General features: G+C 38.0%; 2 protein-coding genes across 2 annotated transcripts in view; one reads left to right on the plus strand and one right to left on the minus strand.

The window, feature by feature from the left end:
* Positions 1 to 12: 12 nt before the first annotated feature.
* On the plus strand, positions 13 to 9,396 carry METAP1 (methionyl aminopeptidase 1). Its single transcript, XM_010710023.3, has 7 exons — positions 13 to 106; positions 981 to 1,064; positions 1,978 to 2,116; positions 3,025 to 3,156; positions 3,807 to 3,950; positions 6,617 to 6,682; positions 6,886 to 9,396. The coding sequence occupies exons 1-7, from the start codon at positions 17 to 19 to the stop codon at positions 7,044 to 7,046; spliced, it is 816 nt and encodes a 271-aa protein (XP_010708325.1). The 5' UTR covers positions 13 to 16; the 3' UTR covers positions 7,047 to 9,396.
* Positions 9,397 to 11,696: 2,300 nt separating this feature from the next.
* Positions 11,697 to 19,620, minus strand: part of LOC100544708 (alcohol dehydrogenase class-3) — an 8,323-nt gene continuing 399 nt past the window's right edge. Inside the window, exons 2-9 of the mRNA XM_010710022.3 lie at positions 18,171 to 18,272; positions 17,473 to 17,614; positions 16,793 to 16,880; positions 15,415 to 15,634; positions 14,602 to 14,862; positions 13,752 to 13,887; positions 12,919 to 13,057; positions 11,697 to 12,011 (exon numbers count right to left, since the gene is read on the minus strand). Coding sequence (XP_010708324.1) covers positions 11,987 to 12,011; positions 12,919 to 13,057; positions 13,752 to 13,887; positions 14,602 to 14,862; positions 15,415 to 15,634; positions 16,793 to 16,880; positions 17,473 to 17,614; positions 18,171 to 18,272 — 1,113 coding nt within the window. The 3' untranslated portion in view covers positions 11,697 to 11,986. The remainder of the gene's footprint in view (positions 12,012 to 12,918; positions 13,058 to 13,751; positions 13,888 to 14,601; positions 14,863 to 15,414; positions 15,635 to 16,792; positions 16,881 to 17,472; positions 17,615 to 18,170; positions 18,273 to 19,620) is intronic.

The raw sequence follows: 19,620 nt of genomic DNA on the forward strand, positions 1-19,620 counted from the left end.
TTCATTTCCCCCAGGAATGTCTGAATCAGAGCAGGCTTTAAAAGGAACTTCTCAAATAAAAATACTCTCACCTGAGGATATAGAAGGGATGCGAGTAGTGTGTAGGGTAAGGAGATCTTGATTTTTATTACAAAATGCTTTTATTCTTTAAAAACATACTGTAAAATAACCAATTAGTGACAACACATTTGAGAATCCAGATTTCAAACTGTTTAAGTTCTGAAAAATATTTTGAGAAATCTTGTGTTTTATGTGCCTCCTCATAACTCCAACTTGCAGTGAATTATTTTGTAAACAGAAAGATTACTTTTATCCATTTTCTGTCTTTGTCATTACTTGTGGGAAATAACTTGTGGCTGAAATGTTGTTACTGCTAAGAACATATTTTATAGCACAAATGAGATCAGTGTGTTTTCTTCTCTTCCAGTTAGTGCCAAGCTAAAACTAAAAAACAAAACCAAAACAACACCCCATCACTAACAGTTTATTAAAAAGAGCTGTTCAGAGAATCATTTGAGTTGGATGGAACCTGTTCAATTGTAATCAATTGCTTGTGCATAAAATCAAAATTTAAATATATGTAGGTAGTCTGGTTTATGTTTGTGGTATTTGAGAAAATTGTGATCCAGTGCTGTCTTGACATGGCCCTGGACTACCTGCTCTCAGTGGCCCTCCTCATACAGAGAGGGCCAGATGATTTGCAGAGATCCCTTCCCACTCCAGTGGTTCTGTGAAATCTAAATTGGGTTATTTTCAAATGGAGCATTTGCAATTGGAGTGTCTTCAAAATATTCTCTGAGTCACTGAGGTGACTTAGTAATACAAGCTGCAGAAATCTGGAAGACCTTCTGGAGTCCCAGTCTACCTGGCTTTCTTATCAGTCTCAGTGTAGCTGTCTGTTGAAAATGGGTTGGTAACTTTCCAAGGAGTAGCTCTGATTTCATTTTTAAGTCATTATTTTTTTGTTTCCTCATTTGCAGCTTGCTAGAGAAGTATTGGATGTTGCTGCCATGATGGTGAAAGCAGGTGTAACTACTGAAGAAATTGATCATGCTGTCCATTTAGTAAGGTTATTTTATTGTTTTTCTGGTGTTTTCAATTGCTTTGTTCTCTGTCTTTATTTTGGAATCAGTGTTGCAGAGTTTTCATTGTTTGTTACATGAATTCTTCCTATATTTTGAGCTATTTCCCATTTTGAAGCTAGTAAGTAGTGCAGATGTTGCAGAGTAGTGCAGAAGTATGTTATATAGCACCATGATGGATTCAAAATAAGCCCCAGATTAGGAAATCCTGTGACTCTAAATCAGCATCTTTCCTTTCATCATATTTCCAGCTTCAGACTCCCTCTGAGTTTCTTCACCCGTTTTCCTTGTTAACATCACACAGTTTTATTTCTTTTAAATCCTTTGAGCTCCACAGATATCACTATATAAAGAGTATCATATGATGATACGTATTTAGGCCATGGACTTTTGTGCTCAGAGTTGTTAAGATGTACAGAGGAGAAAGTTTGTTTATTTATGTTTGGGAGTCAGAACTGGGGAGCCTGAGATAGAATTGAAAAGAAGCAGTTTAGGGTTTTAAAGGTGGTGGGGTAAAAAAGTGGTGCTAAGTCTTGTTTGGTCTAGTGGCTTTTTCAAAACTGTGAAAAATTTTAGACCTGGTACTTAAAAATAGTCATTGAAAATGGCTGTTTTTTCATTCGATTAAATATTTCCATGCTTTGTTCTGCACCTGAAAATTTCAGCGTTCATAGTTGAACATAAAAAAAATGAATGGAAGCAAAATGAAGATAGCTTTGCTGTCTTTCTGTTTAAAAGATGCAAAGCATAGCAGAATACTACAGTGCAATAAAAATGCTTGTAGAATCTTATTTTTAGGAGTCACAGCATTTCAAAATATTCTTACTGGAAGGCTGTTGTTTATGATTTTATTTTCTACAAAATGTGCTAATGCAGAGTGTATTTTCTCAATTAGGCTTGTATTGCAAGGAATTGCTATCCTTCTCCTCTGAATTATTATAATTTCCCTAAGTCATGTTGTACATCAGTGAATGAAGTGATCTGTCATGGAATTCCTGACAGGAGGCCATTACAGGAGGGAGATATCGTTAATGGTAAGGGCTATGAGAATTAACTTTCACATTTCTAATCTTCAACACTTCTACTTTCTACCCAGTTAAGCCATTCAGTAAGGTGAAGTTTATCTAGCAGACAACACAATTGGAATAGCTTCTTAATAGAAGCTTTTGTTCTCGTTTACTAGTTAACATCTCTGCATATTTAAATGATGCTAGAACAATTTCAAAAGCACTTTAAGAGCTTTATAATTCTTCTACACTGATCTGTTTATAGCATTACTTTAGTGCCTGAGTATTCTTGATACTGAATGTTTAAATTATTTTGTTCAAAAGAAAAAGTTTTAAGCCATCTGGTATATTTTCTTTCTTAGGAATAATACTGGAAGGTTCTTAGGTATTTAATGTTCACCATGAAACTTTTTTGGCTGGAAGCGATGGGTTTTGGCATTTCAATTTTTGCAAAAATGTGACTCGTTTTAAACTTGCATAGAAATAGCTGAAGTTAAAATATGACTTGGAACACGATTACATACCTACTTAAATTTAATTTTGTCCTGTTAGTGCTGGAGTTGATTTTCAGGAAATATTTTAACCAGGTAAATCACCATGGAATTATGAGATTATCTTTTGTGTTCTTATGTTTTAAGTAGAAAACCAATCATAAACTTTTCATGGCTGCGTTGCATAGATACTGGGTTTTTTGACCATTTTAGTTTTTCTTAAATTGTTGACCGGTGAAACACTATCTTATTGATTTACTTCTACAATAGCAATGAGTAAGTGTGAGAATTTATTCTGTTGGAATAGTTTACATCAGGAATTCTTCTGAAGTGTTCTTGTATCTTTGCAATTACAATACTATATTGTATGTCGTTTTGTCCTTTTGATAATCAAGAGACAGAAATACAGACATAACTTTATTATGTGCCTGATATTCTTTGCAGTGGATATTACTGTCTATCGTAATGGCTACCATGGAGATCTGAATGAGACATTTTATGTTGGAGAAGTTGATGAGGGTGCAAAGAGGCTTGTCCAAACGACTTATGAGTGCCTAATGCAAGCCATTGATGCAGGTAAACCCTCGTGCTGCAGCCTGAAGTTTTACAGTTTTGGCTCTCAAACATAAGTGCTCATATTTGACATTACCTGGGAATGACTTTTGTTGCAGAACACAAAAGTGCTGTGCACATCTCTAGCAGATGACATCTATTATATAATACACTGATTAAAGATACACTTCCATATGTGGTTGTCGCAACATTTTATTATAAGTGTGGGTTTACGAGTAAAGTGTAAGTGATGCTGAGGTGATCCACATATGTTGATATTTACGTAGAGACAACAGTATTGGACAATTACATGAATAAAACATCCTTAATCTGAATTGTTTAGAGCATGTGAAGAGCCAAGTTTTTGGAAGACCAATGTGCCTTTCTACTTCTCTAATTTATATGGCATTTGTAACATGAACCAGTAATGCAAAACATTGTTTGAAGACTTAAACACCATATCTCGTTGCCCCAGCAAACTTAACTGTTTCGTCTTATACCCACTTACATACTTGGTGAATTAAGTGATCATAGTGGAGGGACGAAGCTGTTTGCTAAAGTAGGTGAGCACATGAAACACGATTGTTACAGAGGTGATGTTAGCCTGAATGGTGTTAGGTGATTAGTTTCAGTGAAAGAAAGCTCTATAAATTTGTATCTTTTAAATTTTGCAGTAAAACCTGGTGTTCGGTATAGAGAACTAGGAAACATTATTCAGAAACATGCTCAAGCAAATGGATTCTCAGTTGTTCGGAGCTACTGTGGGCACGGAATCCATAAACTCTTCCATACAGCCCCTAATGTGCCACACTATGCCAGTGAGTATTCCTTTTGCACCGTGCTACAGACAGGACATGCTTTGCAATGAATGCACCCAATATAGTTCTTGCTCATATTTTAGTAAAGCAGTATATTGTCTAACAGTCATTACGTTAGCATTTGTACACTTGTGAAATAATTTGTTTTTTGAACTTGGGATCATAAAGTGTTTCATGAAACTAAGTGGATGAGTTACATACCCAGTTATTGTGTAGAATGAGTAAGTTGTCAGCTTTTTGTATCATTTTCTGATGAATCTCTCAGATCGATCCCTATTTAGCATGAGTAGGTAAGCATTTTCAGTCAGATCAAAGTGAAAACTTTATGCCATTTCCTGATGTATATAAGTGCAGAGTGGTTTTGTTTTGTTTTTGTTTGTTTGTTGCATGATGTAGACAGGTGATGTGCCTAAATCTGGATTCTGTTTCAATTCCCTTTTCTCCATTTGAATGTTATGGTGTTGTTGGAAATCATGCAGGGTGCAGAGGAAGAGGGATCTACCCCCCTTCTCCCTTCCACCTCCTTGGTGTTTTCAGGTTTAGTTTTTGGAAATGGTCATGTCCCTATAACTGTAGCAGCAGGACTGAGGGGCAGCATCCACAGAAGCAATAGAGAGAAGCTTGAAGATGAGCAGGCAACTAAGGACTGGAAAAATACCACAAAGCAGCAATAAACAGTTCACACCCACTTCAGCTGCATAACTCTCTTGATAGGACCTTCATTTCCTCACGTCTGATGGATGCCTCTATCTCCACTTATTCCAAAAAGCTCCAAACAGAGGATGTACTTGTATCACAGCAGTCCAATATTTTGGCTTTCCTGGGCCACACTGAGTGAAAAGGAATTGTCTTGGGCCATGTATAAAATATATAACATAGCCAGTATATATAGATAACACCACCTCTTTTTTAATAAATATATGTATTTTTAATTAAAATATATTTTTTCAAAGGCAACAGAAGTGTAAAACTACTGGCTTGGACACGTGTTGTAGATTATAATCACTTCTATAAAATGATTTTTCAGGAAATAGAAAAAAACAGTTAATCATCAGGTAGAAGGATATCAATTCCTAGTATTCAAATTTGGTGATGTATGATGAAGAGAATAGGCTGCCTGGAGAAGTTGTCAAGGCCAAGATAGATGGGCCTTTGAGCAGCCTGGTCTGGTGGAAGGTGTCCCTGCTTATGGAGGGTTGGATATGGGGATCTTTAAGATCCTTTCCAACCCAAACTGTTCTCAGATTTCAAGAGAATCTGAATTCTGGACATGGAGGAACATTTTATATAAAATAAAATAATTTGAGAAAAAGAAAATTTTTCTTTCCAGGTTGATGGGGACTTTGAGCTCTTTTTTTTTTTTTGTACTGAGCCAAAATGTCTGTTGCCAAGAAATGTATTACTTGTAGTTTTTTCCTTTTTTTTTTTTTCTTGTTTCCTTTTCTCTGTTTTCTTTCATTTGTGTTTTTTGTTTTGTTTTGTTTTTTAAACACAGATTGGCAACAAATGCAAAGTGGAAAAACTTGAAGCCTTTTGGACAAGAAAAAATGAAAGCTGCTGCTTATTTCTGGCTTAATATAAACAGATTTTTTAAAAGCAAAAAGCTCATTTTATAATCTTTTGAATTATTTAACAAAAATTATGAAAATTTATAGGGGCAGTAAAAAGGATAAAACTTGTGCAGATGCAAAAAACTAGAAACTGAAATGTAAGTGTTGAGCATAAGAAAATACCAGCAAATGATAAGGATCGAGGCAAGACCCTTTAAGTAAATGAAGTATTCTGTATTCTGTTACGCCTACCCAGTGTCTGAAGTTTTTAAGACATCCAGGTGATGTAGACATTTTAATAGATTTCTACAACTAGAGAACTCTAGGGATGGTGAATCTGTATGTAGGAGTCTATGCAAATTTTCTACCACAGCAAAGTGGTTGAAATACTGGCATTTGTTGGAGCTCTCACATACTAGGCATAGTTACATCTAAGCTGTACCGACATTCAAGGTGAGACAGGGCAAAGGAAAAGAGCTGAAGCCTTTCTTCAAAGTGCACTTCTCCATGTATACTGTGCATCACCCCATGAACCTCCACAGAAAGACTTATGGCTTATCTAACATCAGAAAGTTCCAATGCTAGAAATTCCCTGCTTATTATTTTCTTTTAATGTTACCTAAAGAAAAACCTCACTGTCATCCTGATACTGCTGTGTCTCCTTTAATATTCCAGAAGAATGAGGGGGACAATGTCTTTCAGAAACAGAATCATACTAGACTGTTAGCTTATTTCAAAATTCATTGGAAGTTCAGGTGGAACTGACTTAAGAGGTCTTCAAGCCTTCTCTGAATATCTTAAATGCTTATTTTTACTAAAAATTTTAATTGATGTCTTTCACCATAAAAGTTTGTAGACCATTTTTGTTTTTATAGAATTGGAGTTAGACAACAATTAATTTCAAACTCTTTGAGTAAATATTGCAGTGCTGGGAGAAGGAAAGAAAGAGAGGACTAAGGGAAATTTTAATGTAAGATTGAAAATGAATGGATGAGTGAATGCATCATCTCTCAAGGGCTTTTCTGACTTCCCCTTACTATCTTCTTCTAGGATAAGGATTCATCAATTACCTAAAGTGTGATCAATTTTCTAACTTGAACGTTTATTTTATTGCAGAAAATAAGGCGGTTGGAGTCATGAAACCAGGTCATGTATTTACAATTGAACCAATGATCTGTGAAGGTGAGCACTTGGGCAAAAGCCAAAAATCCCTAAACTAAATTGATTCTGCATAATGCCCAAATAGAGTTTACTCCTTGTTTATTATTAAGAAGTGATGAAATAGGAAGCTATTCTGTACAGTTGATAGGTTTCTTTCAGTTCTTTTGGGGGAACTGATATGTGGTATTTAAGTTACGAATTTTTGCCTGGTTTTACATTTTCAGGTGGATGGCAGGATGAAACGTGGCCTGATGGTTGGACTGCGGTAACGAGAGATGGAAAGCGATCTGCTCAGTTCGAACACACTCTTCTGGTTACTGATACAGGCTGTGAGATCCTAACCCGGCGGCTGGATAGTATTTGTCCCCATTTCATGTCCCAGTGATAGTCTAGACTGAGCAGGTGGATCTGAACAATACTTATTTGTCTCTGTACTATGCATTTTTTTTTAAGAGTACAGAATAGAGAGGAGTTTCATCATTTGCTTTGTTCTTGCTGATTGTAGATAAGAGAGGAATTCATTGAAGAACTTGACATGATGTCTGGTAAAGCAGAGAAGAATTTAAAGAATTTTCTGCTTTCCTCTTACCTACGACACTCGTGCTATATATTTTTATTTTCTTCCATTATCTCTTTTGCACCTTTCTTCCAGTTAGACCTGCAGATGCTTCTGTTGCTGCCACATTAGCTAGAAAAGCGTGGGTAACCTTTCCCACCTGGATTTGTTATTCTGGGATCCAGTTTTCTTTTCACTTCAGTGTGCCCTGTTTCTCTTGGTGTGTGAGCAGCACCTAAGATTTTATGCGTTTCTAGTTCCAAAGACCCATTCCTGCTTCTGCAGATGCTGTTCTAATGGGCTGGGCCTCATTTGTTTATCAGCTGAGAAACAGTTGGAGAGAGAAGGACGTGCATGTTGCCAAGAATAGATGACCCTTACCTTTAATTCTGTTCCCATCTTTCTGCTGCTGATCTCTGTGGTAATTGTGACTGTAGGTGAGACACGATATTAATGCAGGACTGACTTCTTTTGCTAGAGATTTCTCGAATGGGCTTCCTAGAGGGAAAACTGCTAAATTCTGTCTTAACTGCAGCTCTCTGCAACAAACCACCTCTCTGTGGAGCAGTGTTTGCAGGCAGTCTCCTGCTCCAAAAGCTTGGTGAAAATGATGCATCAGACGTAGCTAGAGAAAAGAATAAAACAAGAACCAAAAAGATCCCACAATTCATAGGATCCCTATGTGGGTCAGCTGTGGGACATTTGTTACTGGTACGTCCACAGTAGCTGTGGGGGACTGGATATGTGAGACTTACACAGTGAGATGAGTACATATCTCAAAAGTCTGAGTATGAGAAGACGAAATATCCATGCTGTTTTTTTGTTGTTGTTGTTGTTGTTGTTTTGTAGTTCTAAAACAGCTGTTTCTCCCTCATCAAACAGTTGTGTGAGTTTCATGGCTGTGTAAAGTCTTAGAGGGGCATAGGAAAACTGATCTTTTCCCTCAGACTGTACAATGGGCTATCTTAATTTTAGTACACACGCACTTTTTTCTTGTCTATCTGTGGATCATGATCAGCTGGTAACCATCACCTTAAGGAGTCTACATTAACCCTCTGTCTTCTCTGTACCCTTTCTTTTCCCCTGCTCACTTCCTTTCCATTATCTTTGGTGTCTTTGCTGAGGGAATTTGTTTTTACTTTTCTGAATTGTAATGAAATTTTTTTCAGACCCCACTGCAGACTTAAAATCTTACATCACTGTAATGCAAGAAACAGTTAAACCAATGCAGACATTAAATCATACAATTGTGGGCATGAAATACACCTTTTACAAGGTATCTAGTGAATTTGTTGTCACATTAGATCCAAGCATGAGGTACTGCATGCCCTTGGCAATGCAGAATTTAGATGGGGAAAATGTGTTTGTGCTTCACAGAACTGGACTGTCATGGATACTACCAAATACCAAATTTACCAGAAACGTCTTCTCTGCCCTGAGTGCCTCAGACCTCCATTGCTGTAAGAGTATCATTGCAATGTTTTCATTACCTTTATTATTATTATTTTTAATTATGCAGTAAAGTGACCTGAAATGATGCATAGAGTATGTGTGCGTGTGTGTATGCGTGTGTACAGATTTTAACAAAACAGACTGTAGTACTCTGAGTGGAATTACCTGTGTTGAATGAAATGTAGTGTATTGAGAGGACTATCCTGGAGGTTTGCCCACCGTCTCACTCACGTGAATGGTTCCAGGGTCTTGCCTTTTCTATGTGTGTGTGCGTGTGTGATGGGGGCCTCATTTTTGTTCTATAAAATAAAAATTGCAGCTGCTTTTAACAGAAATCACATTTTTTGTGATCCAAAACCAGAAATAGCATTCTCAAGGTTTCTCCAGGTTTGCTTGCACTAGTGCAAGCCTACTAGTAGATGCATGCAGCCAGTTAAAAATCACACTTAAACCTGTGCATGTGTAACGTGGTTACCTCTTTGTTGTTGCACAAATACAACCAAATTTAGCACTGCAAGTTTACACCACAGGTAATCTATGATGCTATGCATTTCCGTCTATAAATTGAAATTGCAGTAAGAAAACTGTTTATACTGAGTTCATACTGTTGCAGTATTTTTAAACAAGTGAAAAGTTTGGACAGCATCTACACCTGTTCTTTGAACGTGTGACAGGTAACATGTCAGCCTGGAGAACAGAATTATTTAATAAAAATGTTGTGAAAGACCTTTTTCACCTATCGAGCCATAGCTTTGCTTGAATGTTATGTGCTTGTGCTTATTGGATTTGGGAAATGATCTATTTTTCATTCTTACAGAAGTTGCTATCCACTACAGAATACAACACAACAAAAAACCTTACACCAATTTTCTAATTACGGTTTTTTTTTCCCCCGGAAATTTTTGCAAAAAATACAATTGTACAGTCTTCTCTTAAACAATCTCTTAAAAAGTATTTTCCCTTTACTATCACCTCCAATTCAAGAATCATATAAGACAGTACTGAAAATGTTCATATTGTTTTTGAAAACCCCTTCTCAAATGATATTTGAGAAGATGTGATAGGTAATGTTGAATGAAAATAAGAGCATGAGAACAGGGAACAAGTGACCTTTCAGTGCTGCTGCTGCATTTTTATGTGACAGCTAGCAGCATACACATTTAACGTATGGTCACTTGGTGGAAAAGTTTTGTTCATTGAAGTCCTTACAGTGGACAAGACAGTTACAGTTCTATAGTACAGTACCTCAGTCACTGAGAATGGGGTATGACATAGAGACTGTGTGTTAATGAGCCCCTCTCACATGAGGAACTTGAAAGACAATCCCTTAAGTAACAGCTTTGCAGGACAAAGTAGTCTGTAAATTCCAACAAGACATCAATTCTTCAGTCTGGGAGGAGGCCGCAAGTCTTTTAAACTCGATTCTTGTGTTGCTGAACGTCTTTCTTTGTCTTACCCTGGTGTCATAAGACTGGCTTTCCATAAACCCAGTAAGCTACAGATTCTTGAGAGTAATAATATAATCCAAACAACATGCTTGTGTAGTCTTATGAAACCTAGAGGAACAACTGTTACCAATGCTTTAATTTTGTTGCATCAGTTAGGAAGATGAGGCTTGCTAAGATGCTAAGTGAATGCCATATTGATATAATCCTGTTGCTTCAGAGTACCCTATTGGAAACTACTTATTAACAGTAAGGTTTTTTTTTTTTTTTTTACTAAATTATCTAATTTTCAGCCAGTATTGAAGGAGCTTATAAGGTACTGGGAATCATCTCACTGCTATGTGGAAAGGCATGCTTTTCTGGTAGAAATTAACTTGCTGTTTTTTCCTAGTTGCTTAAAATTCAATTCTTATGACATTTAACAGGAGTTAATTTATTTGTTGTTTAGTCAGTCTGAACTAAAGTTAGAAATGCAGCTACCTCAACCGTTTTCAGAATGCTTTCAGGATCTCTTTCCAATAACAAATGGAAAAGATGTAATTGTCCCAGTTGTATAGCAGTGTATTAGGGCAAGGCAATTACTAGAAGAAAAATACCTCTTATCCCTAAGATGATTATTATTTGCATTCTGTTTTCTGAACAGTTGTTCTGACCAGTATCCCTTGGAGAGAAGAAAAAAAAAAAGGAACTTTTTCTCTTAACAAGCATCCTTGGCTTTTAATGTACATAACCTTCTTTTAAACTAGGTAGATTTTCTGCCTCTGCTTTGCAGTTTGTTTCTTTGCCTGTTTTTTCAGACCTGCTGCACTGCTTCCAGGTTTCAATTCTACTAAGTTGTATCCAGTCAGATTACATCAGCTACAGTTTAAGAAACCCTACAATTTCAAATTAAACCTCTTAAAACACCAGCGACTCCAACAAAATAAACAAAAAAGAACCCTGATGCCTTCATTGGACCCAGACCTTTACCTGTGACTCCCTGCTTCAATAGCATGATCCTATTTCTGTCTACTTACAAGCTGTATCTACAACTGTTGTTGGCTTTTGGTGTGTGGGTTTGTTTTTTTTTTTTTGGTAGTAGTGGCTGCAAATGCTTCTTCAGTTCCCAGTAAGTTTAAGGAAATAGCACAATTTTCTCTGTGCTACTGAAGTCTTGGAAGTAACACCATTAGGGCAAGTCAACAAAGTAGTTCTATGCTATCAACTTTACAAAAATCCTGCCTTCAGCCACTGTAATGAGCCAGATTGGAAGTAAGGCAGAATATGGACTTGACTTTCCAAGGAAACATGAGCACACAATTTTTTAGATCATTCTGCTCTCCTAGTTGGCTTCACAGTAGAGCTGGGTAGTAGGTCCTTCGTAGACCTTAAGCCTCAAAAGCTTGCCAGTTGCTACAGTTTTTACTCCTCTCTGTGCAGTTGCAGCACACTGATGCTGCTTCTCACCCTGTTATGCTTAGCAAATTATCTGGCGTAATGAATCCCCCATCATTTTCTATCGAGTTTGAAAGATGCAGTGTAAAACCACCTAAGGAAAACAGTAGGATACAACCATCAATGTCTTAATGATCAACAATTTCAACACTGTTTAGAAATATGCTTTTATTAGGTAAATTGAGTTAGGCACAACTACAGTTGAGGAACAGATACAGAAGTTCCAAAACCAGTATTTGTTATTTATATAACACTACCCTGTGGTTACTGGTTTTTATTTTTATTTTCCCAGAAGAACAAATCATTTAATATTTAGAATGCTCCTCCTAAAATCATCCTAAAGTCCTAGTGAGTTTTCAGTTGCAGGGTCCTACTCCTTGTCAGAAATTCCATTATAGAAGGACAGTGTCTGGCCAACTGGAAGGTTCATGGCTGGTTCTAAAGCTTTAGAACTGTTCGAATGCTTAAAAATGGAAAAGAAAAAAAAAAAGAGTTGCAAATGTGTCAGTTTTCAAGTATGCTATGACATACTCTCATTTAACTTCTATTTTTTCTAAGAATGAAATTATACCTCTAACAAATATTTATTAAAAAACCTGCCTAAAAGTGTTGATAATGCTCATTATCCTTGATCTTTAGTCTGTTCCCAAAGAAGACATGCTCAGCAGGAAAGCTTTTCAAATGATGTGTGTCAGTTTTCAGTAACTAGCCAAATTATTACTATGAGGAAAACTAATGTTTACAGGCATTCCCTCTTTTGGCAACTTGGAGTATTTTAAGTAACTTACACTGCTTTTTTTTTCCCCACCATCTGCAGTCAATTGCAGAACTTTGCAGTGTGAACAGTCCAAATTGCTGTTTATCTTAATAAAGGAAGAAGCCATTGTAAAAGCTGTCTGACCCTATTAAGAAATACAAACTCATATTAGCGTTCGACTCCAGTTCAAACAACAGAGAAAATACTTGAAGAAGTAGCCTATTAAAAGCTGACTCTTAATTGACTCTTTCTGCTGGTAATCTATCTTAAGTAATTGTTTGAAAATAACTAAACAGTAGATTTCAGCATAACTGCTAAATTAGACTCATGGTTAGTAATCAGAAATGTATTTGGAAAAAACTGTCTTTTGACCTCTGTTTTTCTAAGAAGGAATGTTTTGGCAGTAGTTTTGGAAATACAAAGCCAAGAATAGCTCATCCCCTTTACCTGTGTATTTTCCTTATATGTTGCTTGCTTTTTTCTCTTGCCTCTGATTTAGCATGTGTTTAGAAGCTCAGATAAAGCGTATTTGTCTCGAATGAACGTGCACAGTTTATGCCCGACCCCATCCCCTGAAGAAACATCTACAACCTTTCAATGCTACGAACATTACCTTTTTCCTCCATGCATCAGATCAAAAGCCTCATTAATTTTGTCAAAAGGCAGGGTGTGAGTCACAAACTCATCTACTTTGATCTTTTTGGACATGTAGTCAGTCACCAGTTTTGGTACATTGTCTACACTCTTCCAGCCTGAAAGAGAGCAAACACACATTTGTTTTTGCCCTTTCCACCCACCTCTGAACAAAGAGGGAGAAAAACATAATCTTTATGTGGGTGTTTGTCTGATAAATCTAAAAAGGAACAGAGATTGCTTCTGTCTGTCCCTACTGCTCTAGTCAGGTAGTGAATAAGGAATGAAAGGAGAGAGTACAAACCTTTCATTAGTATTTCAAAACTCAACAGCCCTACCTAGAAAATCTTGTACTAGGCTTCTCCATCAGCCCCTCAACAGACCTTTAAAATCCAACTAAGTTTTGTATTACTTGGAAAAAGAGCTCCATAAAGGAATTCATCAAGTTTACGGTAACTAAAATTTTGAACAGGTTTCTGGTCTATCAAGAAGTTGTTGCTTGTTATAAAAGAGCTTTAAAATAAAAAGTTCCCACTTTAGCCCAAAGATCTGCTTACTGACTAAGCAACACAAACACATTTACGTGAATTCCCATCTCCACAAAGGTCATTTTACTACATCCCAACCTCTAGCTGATAAGAAAGCATTTACACTGTATCAGTTCCCTTAGAACTTTATGGTTGTATGGCTATATTCTCTCTTTGAAATATGTGATATGTCATACCAATGTGTATGCAGCCTGTTTGTAGGAGTATCAGAGAAAGTATTCTCACATCTTGTAAATTAATTTTATCCCCAAAGCAAAAGAGTTACCTCCAAATGCAGTCCCTTTCCATGTCCGACCGGTTACCAGCTGGAACGGCCGCGTTGAGATCTCCTGACCAGCAGCAGCTACTCCAACTATCACACTGACTCCCCAGCCTTTGTGGCAGGCTTCCAAGGCAGCCCTCTTCACACACGGACAGGACAAAACAGAGCAAGTATAGCTAATGTTTACACTGCCTAGACTGGCACAGGTTTCAGTTCCTCTCCCTCAGTTAATGAATTGCCACATTAATAATTTAAGGAATTACAATAATTTAAGGAATACAGTGAAAGTTACATTAGGTCTCCCATTTGTTCAGACTCCTTATTCTGCTAACGATTCACTTTGCTCTTTTTATTTCCTGTCTGGCTTCCAGAGATGTCATTGTGAATTCCTACTGGGAGCTGGGATAAACTAAGCAGAGACCACATAGACCATGCAGCCAACAGCTTAGCAACCTTGTTGTCATTCCTGAAAACCTAGCATTACACTCACTGTTTCTTAAAGGTTAAACTAACTATCTGAGAAAGAAGAGGGATACTTAGCAGTCCTTGAGATTTTACTATTTGTTGTATAGTATATTTCATATTGTATTTGTTAATTAAAATGATTTCAAAGAGAAAATGTTTGCATAGTGTAAGAATACTATTTTAACCTAAGAAGTAGCATTTTCATTAGGGTTGGATATAAGTTGTCCTTTTTTCGTCATAGTAGTTACCATTACTATTTAAAAATAAACTAAGGAATTACCGTGGCATATTTTCTGTAACAAGAAAGCAGCTTATTTTCCTATTCAGCTGAACAACTAAGTGGCACCAGCTAACCACCCCCAAGTGCTGCATTTATGCAAACACTCACCATGACTCCAACGTTACCAACACACTCAAACGAGTAGTCTACACCACCATCAGTCATTTCAACCAGCACCTCCTGTATGGGCTTCTCAAAGTCTTGAGGGCTAATGCACTCAGCAGCTCCAAACTCCTTGGCTTTGGCATAGGTATTCTTGTTTATGTCAATGCCAATGATCCGGGATGCTCCTGCTGCTTTACAGCCCATAATAGCAGCCAGCCCAACTCCTCCTAAACCAAAGACTGCACATGTGGACCCAGGTTCCACCTAGGTGAAAAATAAAGAGCCATGAGCAACAGAGAAAATTCATCCTTCTATGAGTGTTTTAAAGATCTATTACAAAGAAAAAGTAGGGATAAATACAATAGCTGTACAAGATCTTAAAACTTAGATAAGGCAAACTCCATGGAAAGTTCACAGAAGAACTCTTCAAGTGCCAGGCTTTCTTTTTTGCCCAGACCCCACTTCCAAAACCTGCCCAGCCTCATGTGCACTCACCTACCATCTCTCTTGCTCACCCTGACCTTCAAAACTATCAGACAGATTTGCACTGAGATTAAGGTGACTTGGTAATTTCTAGAAAAGTTGGTATCAAAAAATGATGCAGAATCTTTTACGTGCATTTCCCCTAATTTTCTTCTAATCTGATCTGGCCTTTATGGAGATGTTAGAAATTCTTAAACCTCATCAATTAAAGAGCATTAAAACCCAGAAAACTTGTACATCATGGTTCCAGTCCCAGTGTAGTCCCTGAAGTGTTAGTGTACTTCAGCTAAGATACAGTTGCAGAGAAAGGCCAGAAGCAACCATAGCCTTTACCTTAGCAGTATTAACAGCAGCCCCATAGCCTGTAGAGACGCCACAACCCAGAAGGCACACTTTATCAAGAGGTGCTGCAGGATCTATCTTAGCTACTGAGATATCAGCCACCACCGTGTACTCTGAGAAGGTGCTAGTCCCCATGAAGTGGTAAATCTGCTTTCCTTTGCAGGAGAATCTGCTGGTACCATCAGGCATGAGTCCTTTCCCTTGAGTAACTCTTAAGGCAAAGACAGGAAAGTAGTCAGTCTTTAGCAGTAATCAATCTCACTAGAAAGTATCCTTTAAGTCTACTTAAAGGTATAGTTACATAACTGCACCATAGATTTTTGAAACATTGCAATAAACCATAAGTTGACATAAGTCAGACACTAGATTCCTAACACTATGTGCTGTTAATTCCTCCAAGAAAGCACAGAAAGAACTGTGGAGTTTTTCAGCATACTACCAATCCTAGCTCCTTGTGCCATAAGATGGGAGTACCATACTCCCATCTTCACCTCCTTCAGTCCACTTCCCTGGTGTAGCACCTGTAGTTATGTCACTCCAGCCTTTGGTTTTGCAAGACTGTTTTCTTCAGAATGGAATCTATGCTGTAATCTCACTTATTTTAAATAGGAATTTAAATAGAGTGCCCAAATAGCGGTCATGTTATTCCTGGGGCCTGCTGCTACCAGAGTGGCAGCAGGCTTGGGTGAAACAAAGAACTTCCAGGTGAAACTGCAACAGAGTAACTTTAAAGCACGAAAGGTATGGAGAGCAGCTCTTTATTTACAAAATGAGATACCATATTCCTGTGGGCTGAAGATAGTGACCAAAGACAGATATTCTCCCTGATCACCAGAACTCATTGTAGTACCACTTGGTTCCACCTACTGCATCCAAGCTAGACCACCTATCAAACAATATTAATGGTACGTCTGTCCCAACAACAGGGAAGCCTTCTTTGATTTACCACCTCTGCTGCTTACCAGCTGGAAATTCAGCAGGGAAACAGGTGTTCAGGAAAAACAACTCTCTGTAATTCTGTACCACTCAAAACCTTTGGTGTTTGCACGAAGACCTAAATTCTCTAAAGTGTTTCCCTTAAGTATGGATTAAATATGGAATCAGAGCATTTATGTTTTCAAAGCTGTGGAAAGAAGCTAACAGTTCTCACATTCACAAATGTGAAAACAAAAAGATTTATTCAAGAAATATTAAGGAAGAACAACATAAAGTAATTTATAATCGACTCCCTAAAGCATATACTTTCCATGTCATAAAATGAGTCACCAAGAGTTCTACTTCTCAAAGAATCCATCAATTATTTTTGAAAACTAGAATGTATATGTTCAACAGCTACTAGACTGTGTGTCCAGACAAAAAGCATACAGACCTGATCTTTTGGCACAGATTAGTTTTAGGATTCTTGCAGAACTTGCACTCGCCACACTGGGGGATGTACAGAGGGATAACAGTATCCCCTAGTGAAAAAAAATAAATAAAATTGGCTATAACTGAGTCAATGAAGGCTTCAGGAGAAAAGTGAAGTTACTCCATTTTTACAGCTTTTAAGCAGCTGCTCATTTAAAACTTCTCTGTGTTAGAGACTGCTTAGAGTATAGAGTAGCACTGTTTAGGGAGTGCTAGCTAGAACAATTTCTCACACCTGAACAGAAAGCTAATCAGAAGTTTATCGTTCAAGAACAAATAGGAACATGACTGTAAAACAAAACAACCTCAAGCTAACAGAAACATGATTAAACATTTTTAAGCTCTTTAATTAAAACAACATAGGTGATAACTATCATTTGAAAAAAAAAATCTTCTCATTATATTGATCCAACCTCAAGTAAGAAATGCAGAGTCTTCCAATCATTAAAACAACAGCACATTGAATAATTAGCATTACCCTTCACAGACAAAAGGAATGCATGCACATACACCCTAAAATAAAATATTATATTAATTCCTGCAATATATCATGTGAGTAGCCAGATTTGACAGTTGATCTTCTAGTAAAGTGACACTTCTAAGGAAATCATAAAATGTGGAAGATGCCACGTTTTTTCTCACCTGGCTTTACTTTTGTTACTCCTTCCCCAACACTTTCTACAATTCCTGCTCCTTCATGACCCAAAATCACAGGAAAACGTCCCTCTGGATCAGCACCACTCAGAGTATAGGCATCAGTGTGACAGAGAGCAGTGGCAACTATCTGTAAAGAAATATATAGGTTCAGGCATCTTGAAAAATACTAACACAGGTTTCAATATTTCCCTTTGGTTAGTAAATCAGAAAAAATGCCAATAGAAGCTTTCTGATCCAAGCAATGTTTGTGACACAACAAGCTTACTTTCACTTCTGGCAAGGCAGGTGGTACATCATACTCTGAAAAAAGGAAATTTATGATGGTACATCTTCTCATTTCCATCAACTACATCCTGATGTTAAAGCAGGCAAAACATGTCATCTAGTTTCCTCAAGCTAGGAATTAGTAGTCCAAGTCTTCTCAATGCAAGTTGGGCTCCCAGATTTGAAATTACTGATCCCCAAGTCTAGCTATAATTTTTAGACCAGACTGAATTAAGACCAATAGAAATTAAAAATGTTTTCCATAAACAGAAGATCTAAACCCCACAGTTTTCTTCATTAGTTCATTCTCAACTCAGCCGGCTTTACACTTTTCATTCAACATTTCCTCTGTTGGTAAACAAACAGCTTTAACACTCAATGTCCCAAAATATAATGCATACAGTTACCAATTTAATTACCTTGATGCGGACTTCGTGAGCTTTTGGCGGAGCGACCTCCACCTCCTCAATAGAGAGAGGTTTACCTGTCTCCCAGGCAACAGCAGCCTTGCATTTAATAACCTGAAAGACAACAAAATAAAAAGAGGACAGAACATTGATTGTTTCATTTAAGTTTAATTCTTGTTCAGCCAAGCAAAGAAGTGAGATAAAGGCAAGTAGCTTTTGGGAAGAATGCCAGATCTGAAATATGTGATTTCAGCACAAAGACTTAATTGCCCTACATTTGACAAAGTTAATGAGTGAAGTAAGATGTGGGATTTGAATGTTAGTCTCTTACTGAGCAAAAATAAGAGAAGGAGAAAACAGGCAGGGTATCAAATAGTGCATATTTTGCCTTCTGTTAGATCCATCTTTCTGACAACGCAATGTACAGTAATTTCCTGCAGGATACCTGCGAGAGAGTTGTAGAATCAAGCTCAGGGCCTTATCTACAAGCATACAACCTGACAAGGAATGCCATCACTGACTTGCTTGCCTTGGGAGAGGCCCCTCTACAATCTAGTCCAGAACAGTAACCATATATTTTGGAATAATTTGGTTATGCCAGAACTGATCTTGCACCCACTTTCTCTCATGCCAACAAGGACTCAGCCATTGCTATGATGGCTGAAAAGATGAAGTACTGTATAGCGTGCACTACCGGTTGACATTAAAAAAAATGACATTCCGGTGCGTTCTATCCATGGTGCTCCTGTGGGCTTCATGCAACCTCCCAAGATCACCCACACAGACACCCAGCCTTACTGATGTCTCGCTGCCTGGAAGAAACAGCACCTCCAAGACATTCTGAGTTTGCTGCACCTGATTCATCAACCATATACAACAAAAGAACGGGCACTTTATGGCTTTTTGCAGCACTTTTTGTCCTGCGCTGCCAGGTAGGTGAAACAGCACAGCTTGCAGGCACTTCCTTTGGCTAAAAGCATGCAGAAGTGATTGCTGCCAACCCAAAGAGGCTGAAGTTCTACAGCCCTACAAAACAGCACGCGAGCACCATTCCCGCAGCCCACGGCACTGCGACTGGACACAGCTGCCTCCGCTCTGCTTTTTATACCCTGGGTAAATATTACAAAAGCACACCATGACCAGATAGATGCGAGTTGCTGACTCCTAACTGCCGAACGTGCCAGATTTCAGCAGGAACTCTGAATTCGACAAACGAAGCGCAAAAGACATCGATACCCTGCAACAGCACTGCCCGATTTCCCGTAGAAACGGGGAAGCGCTCAGTGAAAACCCTTCGGGAAGCGGCTCTTTCTGGGAGCAGCCTCGAATCCCGCATTTCGGTGAGCTCTGGCAGGCAGGCGGGCGGCTGGGGGGAGGGGGCGGAAAAGTCACCCCGGAGGCTCAGCTCGGATCTCCCTGAAGCTCACTGCGCGCATTCAGAATGGCGCTTTGGAACTCGCAG

This window comes from Meleagris gallopavo, chromosome 4, assembly GCF_000146605.3.
Source record: "Meleagris gallopavo isolate NT-WF06-2002-E0010 breed Aviagen turkey brand Nicholas breeding stock chromosome 4, Turkey_5.1, whole genome shotgun sequence".
NCBI classification, from domain to species: domain Eukaryota; kingdom Metazoa; phylum Chordata; class Aves; order Galliformes; family Phasianidae; genus Meleagris; species Meleagris gallopavo.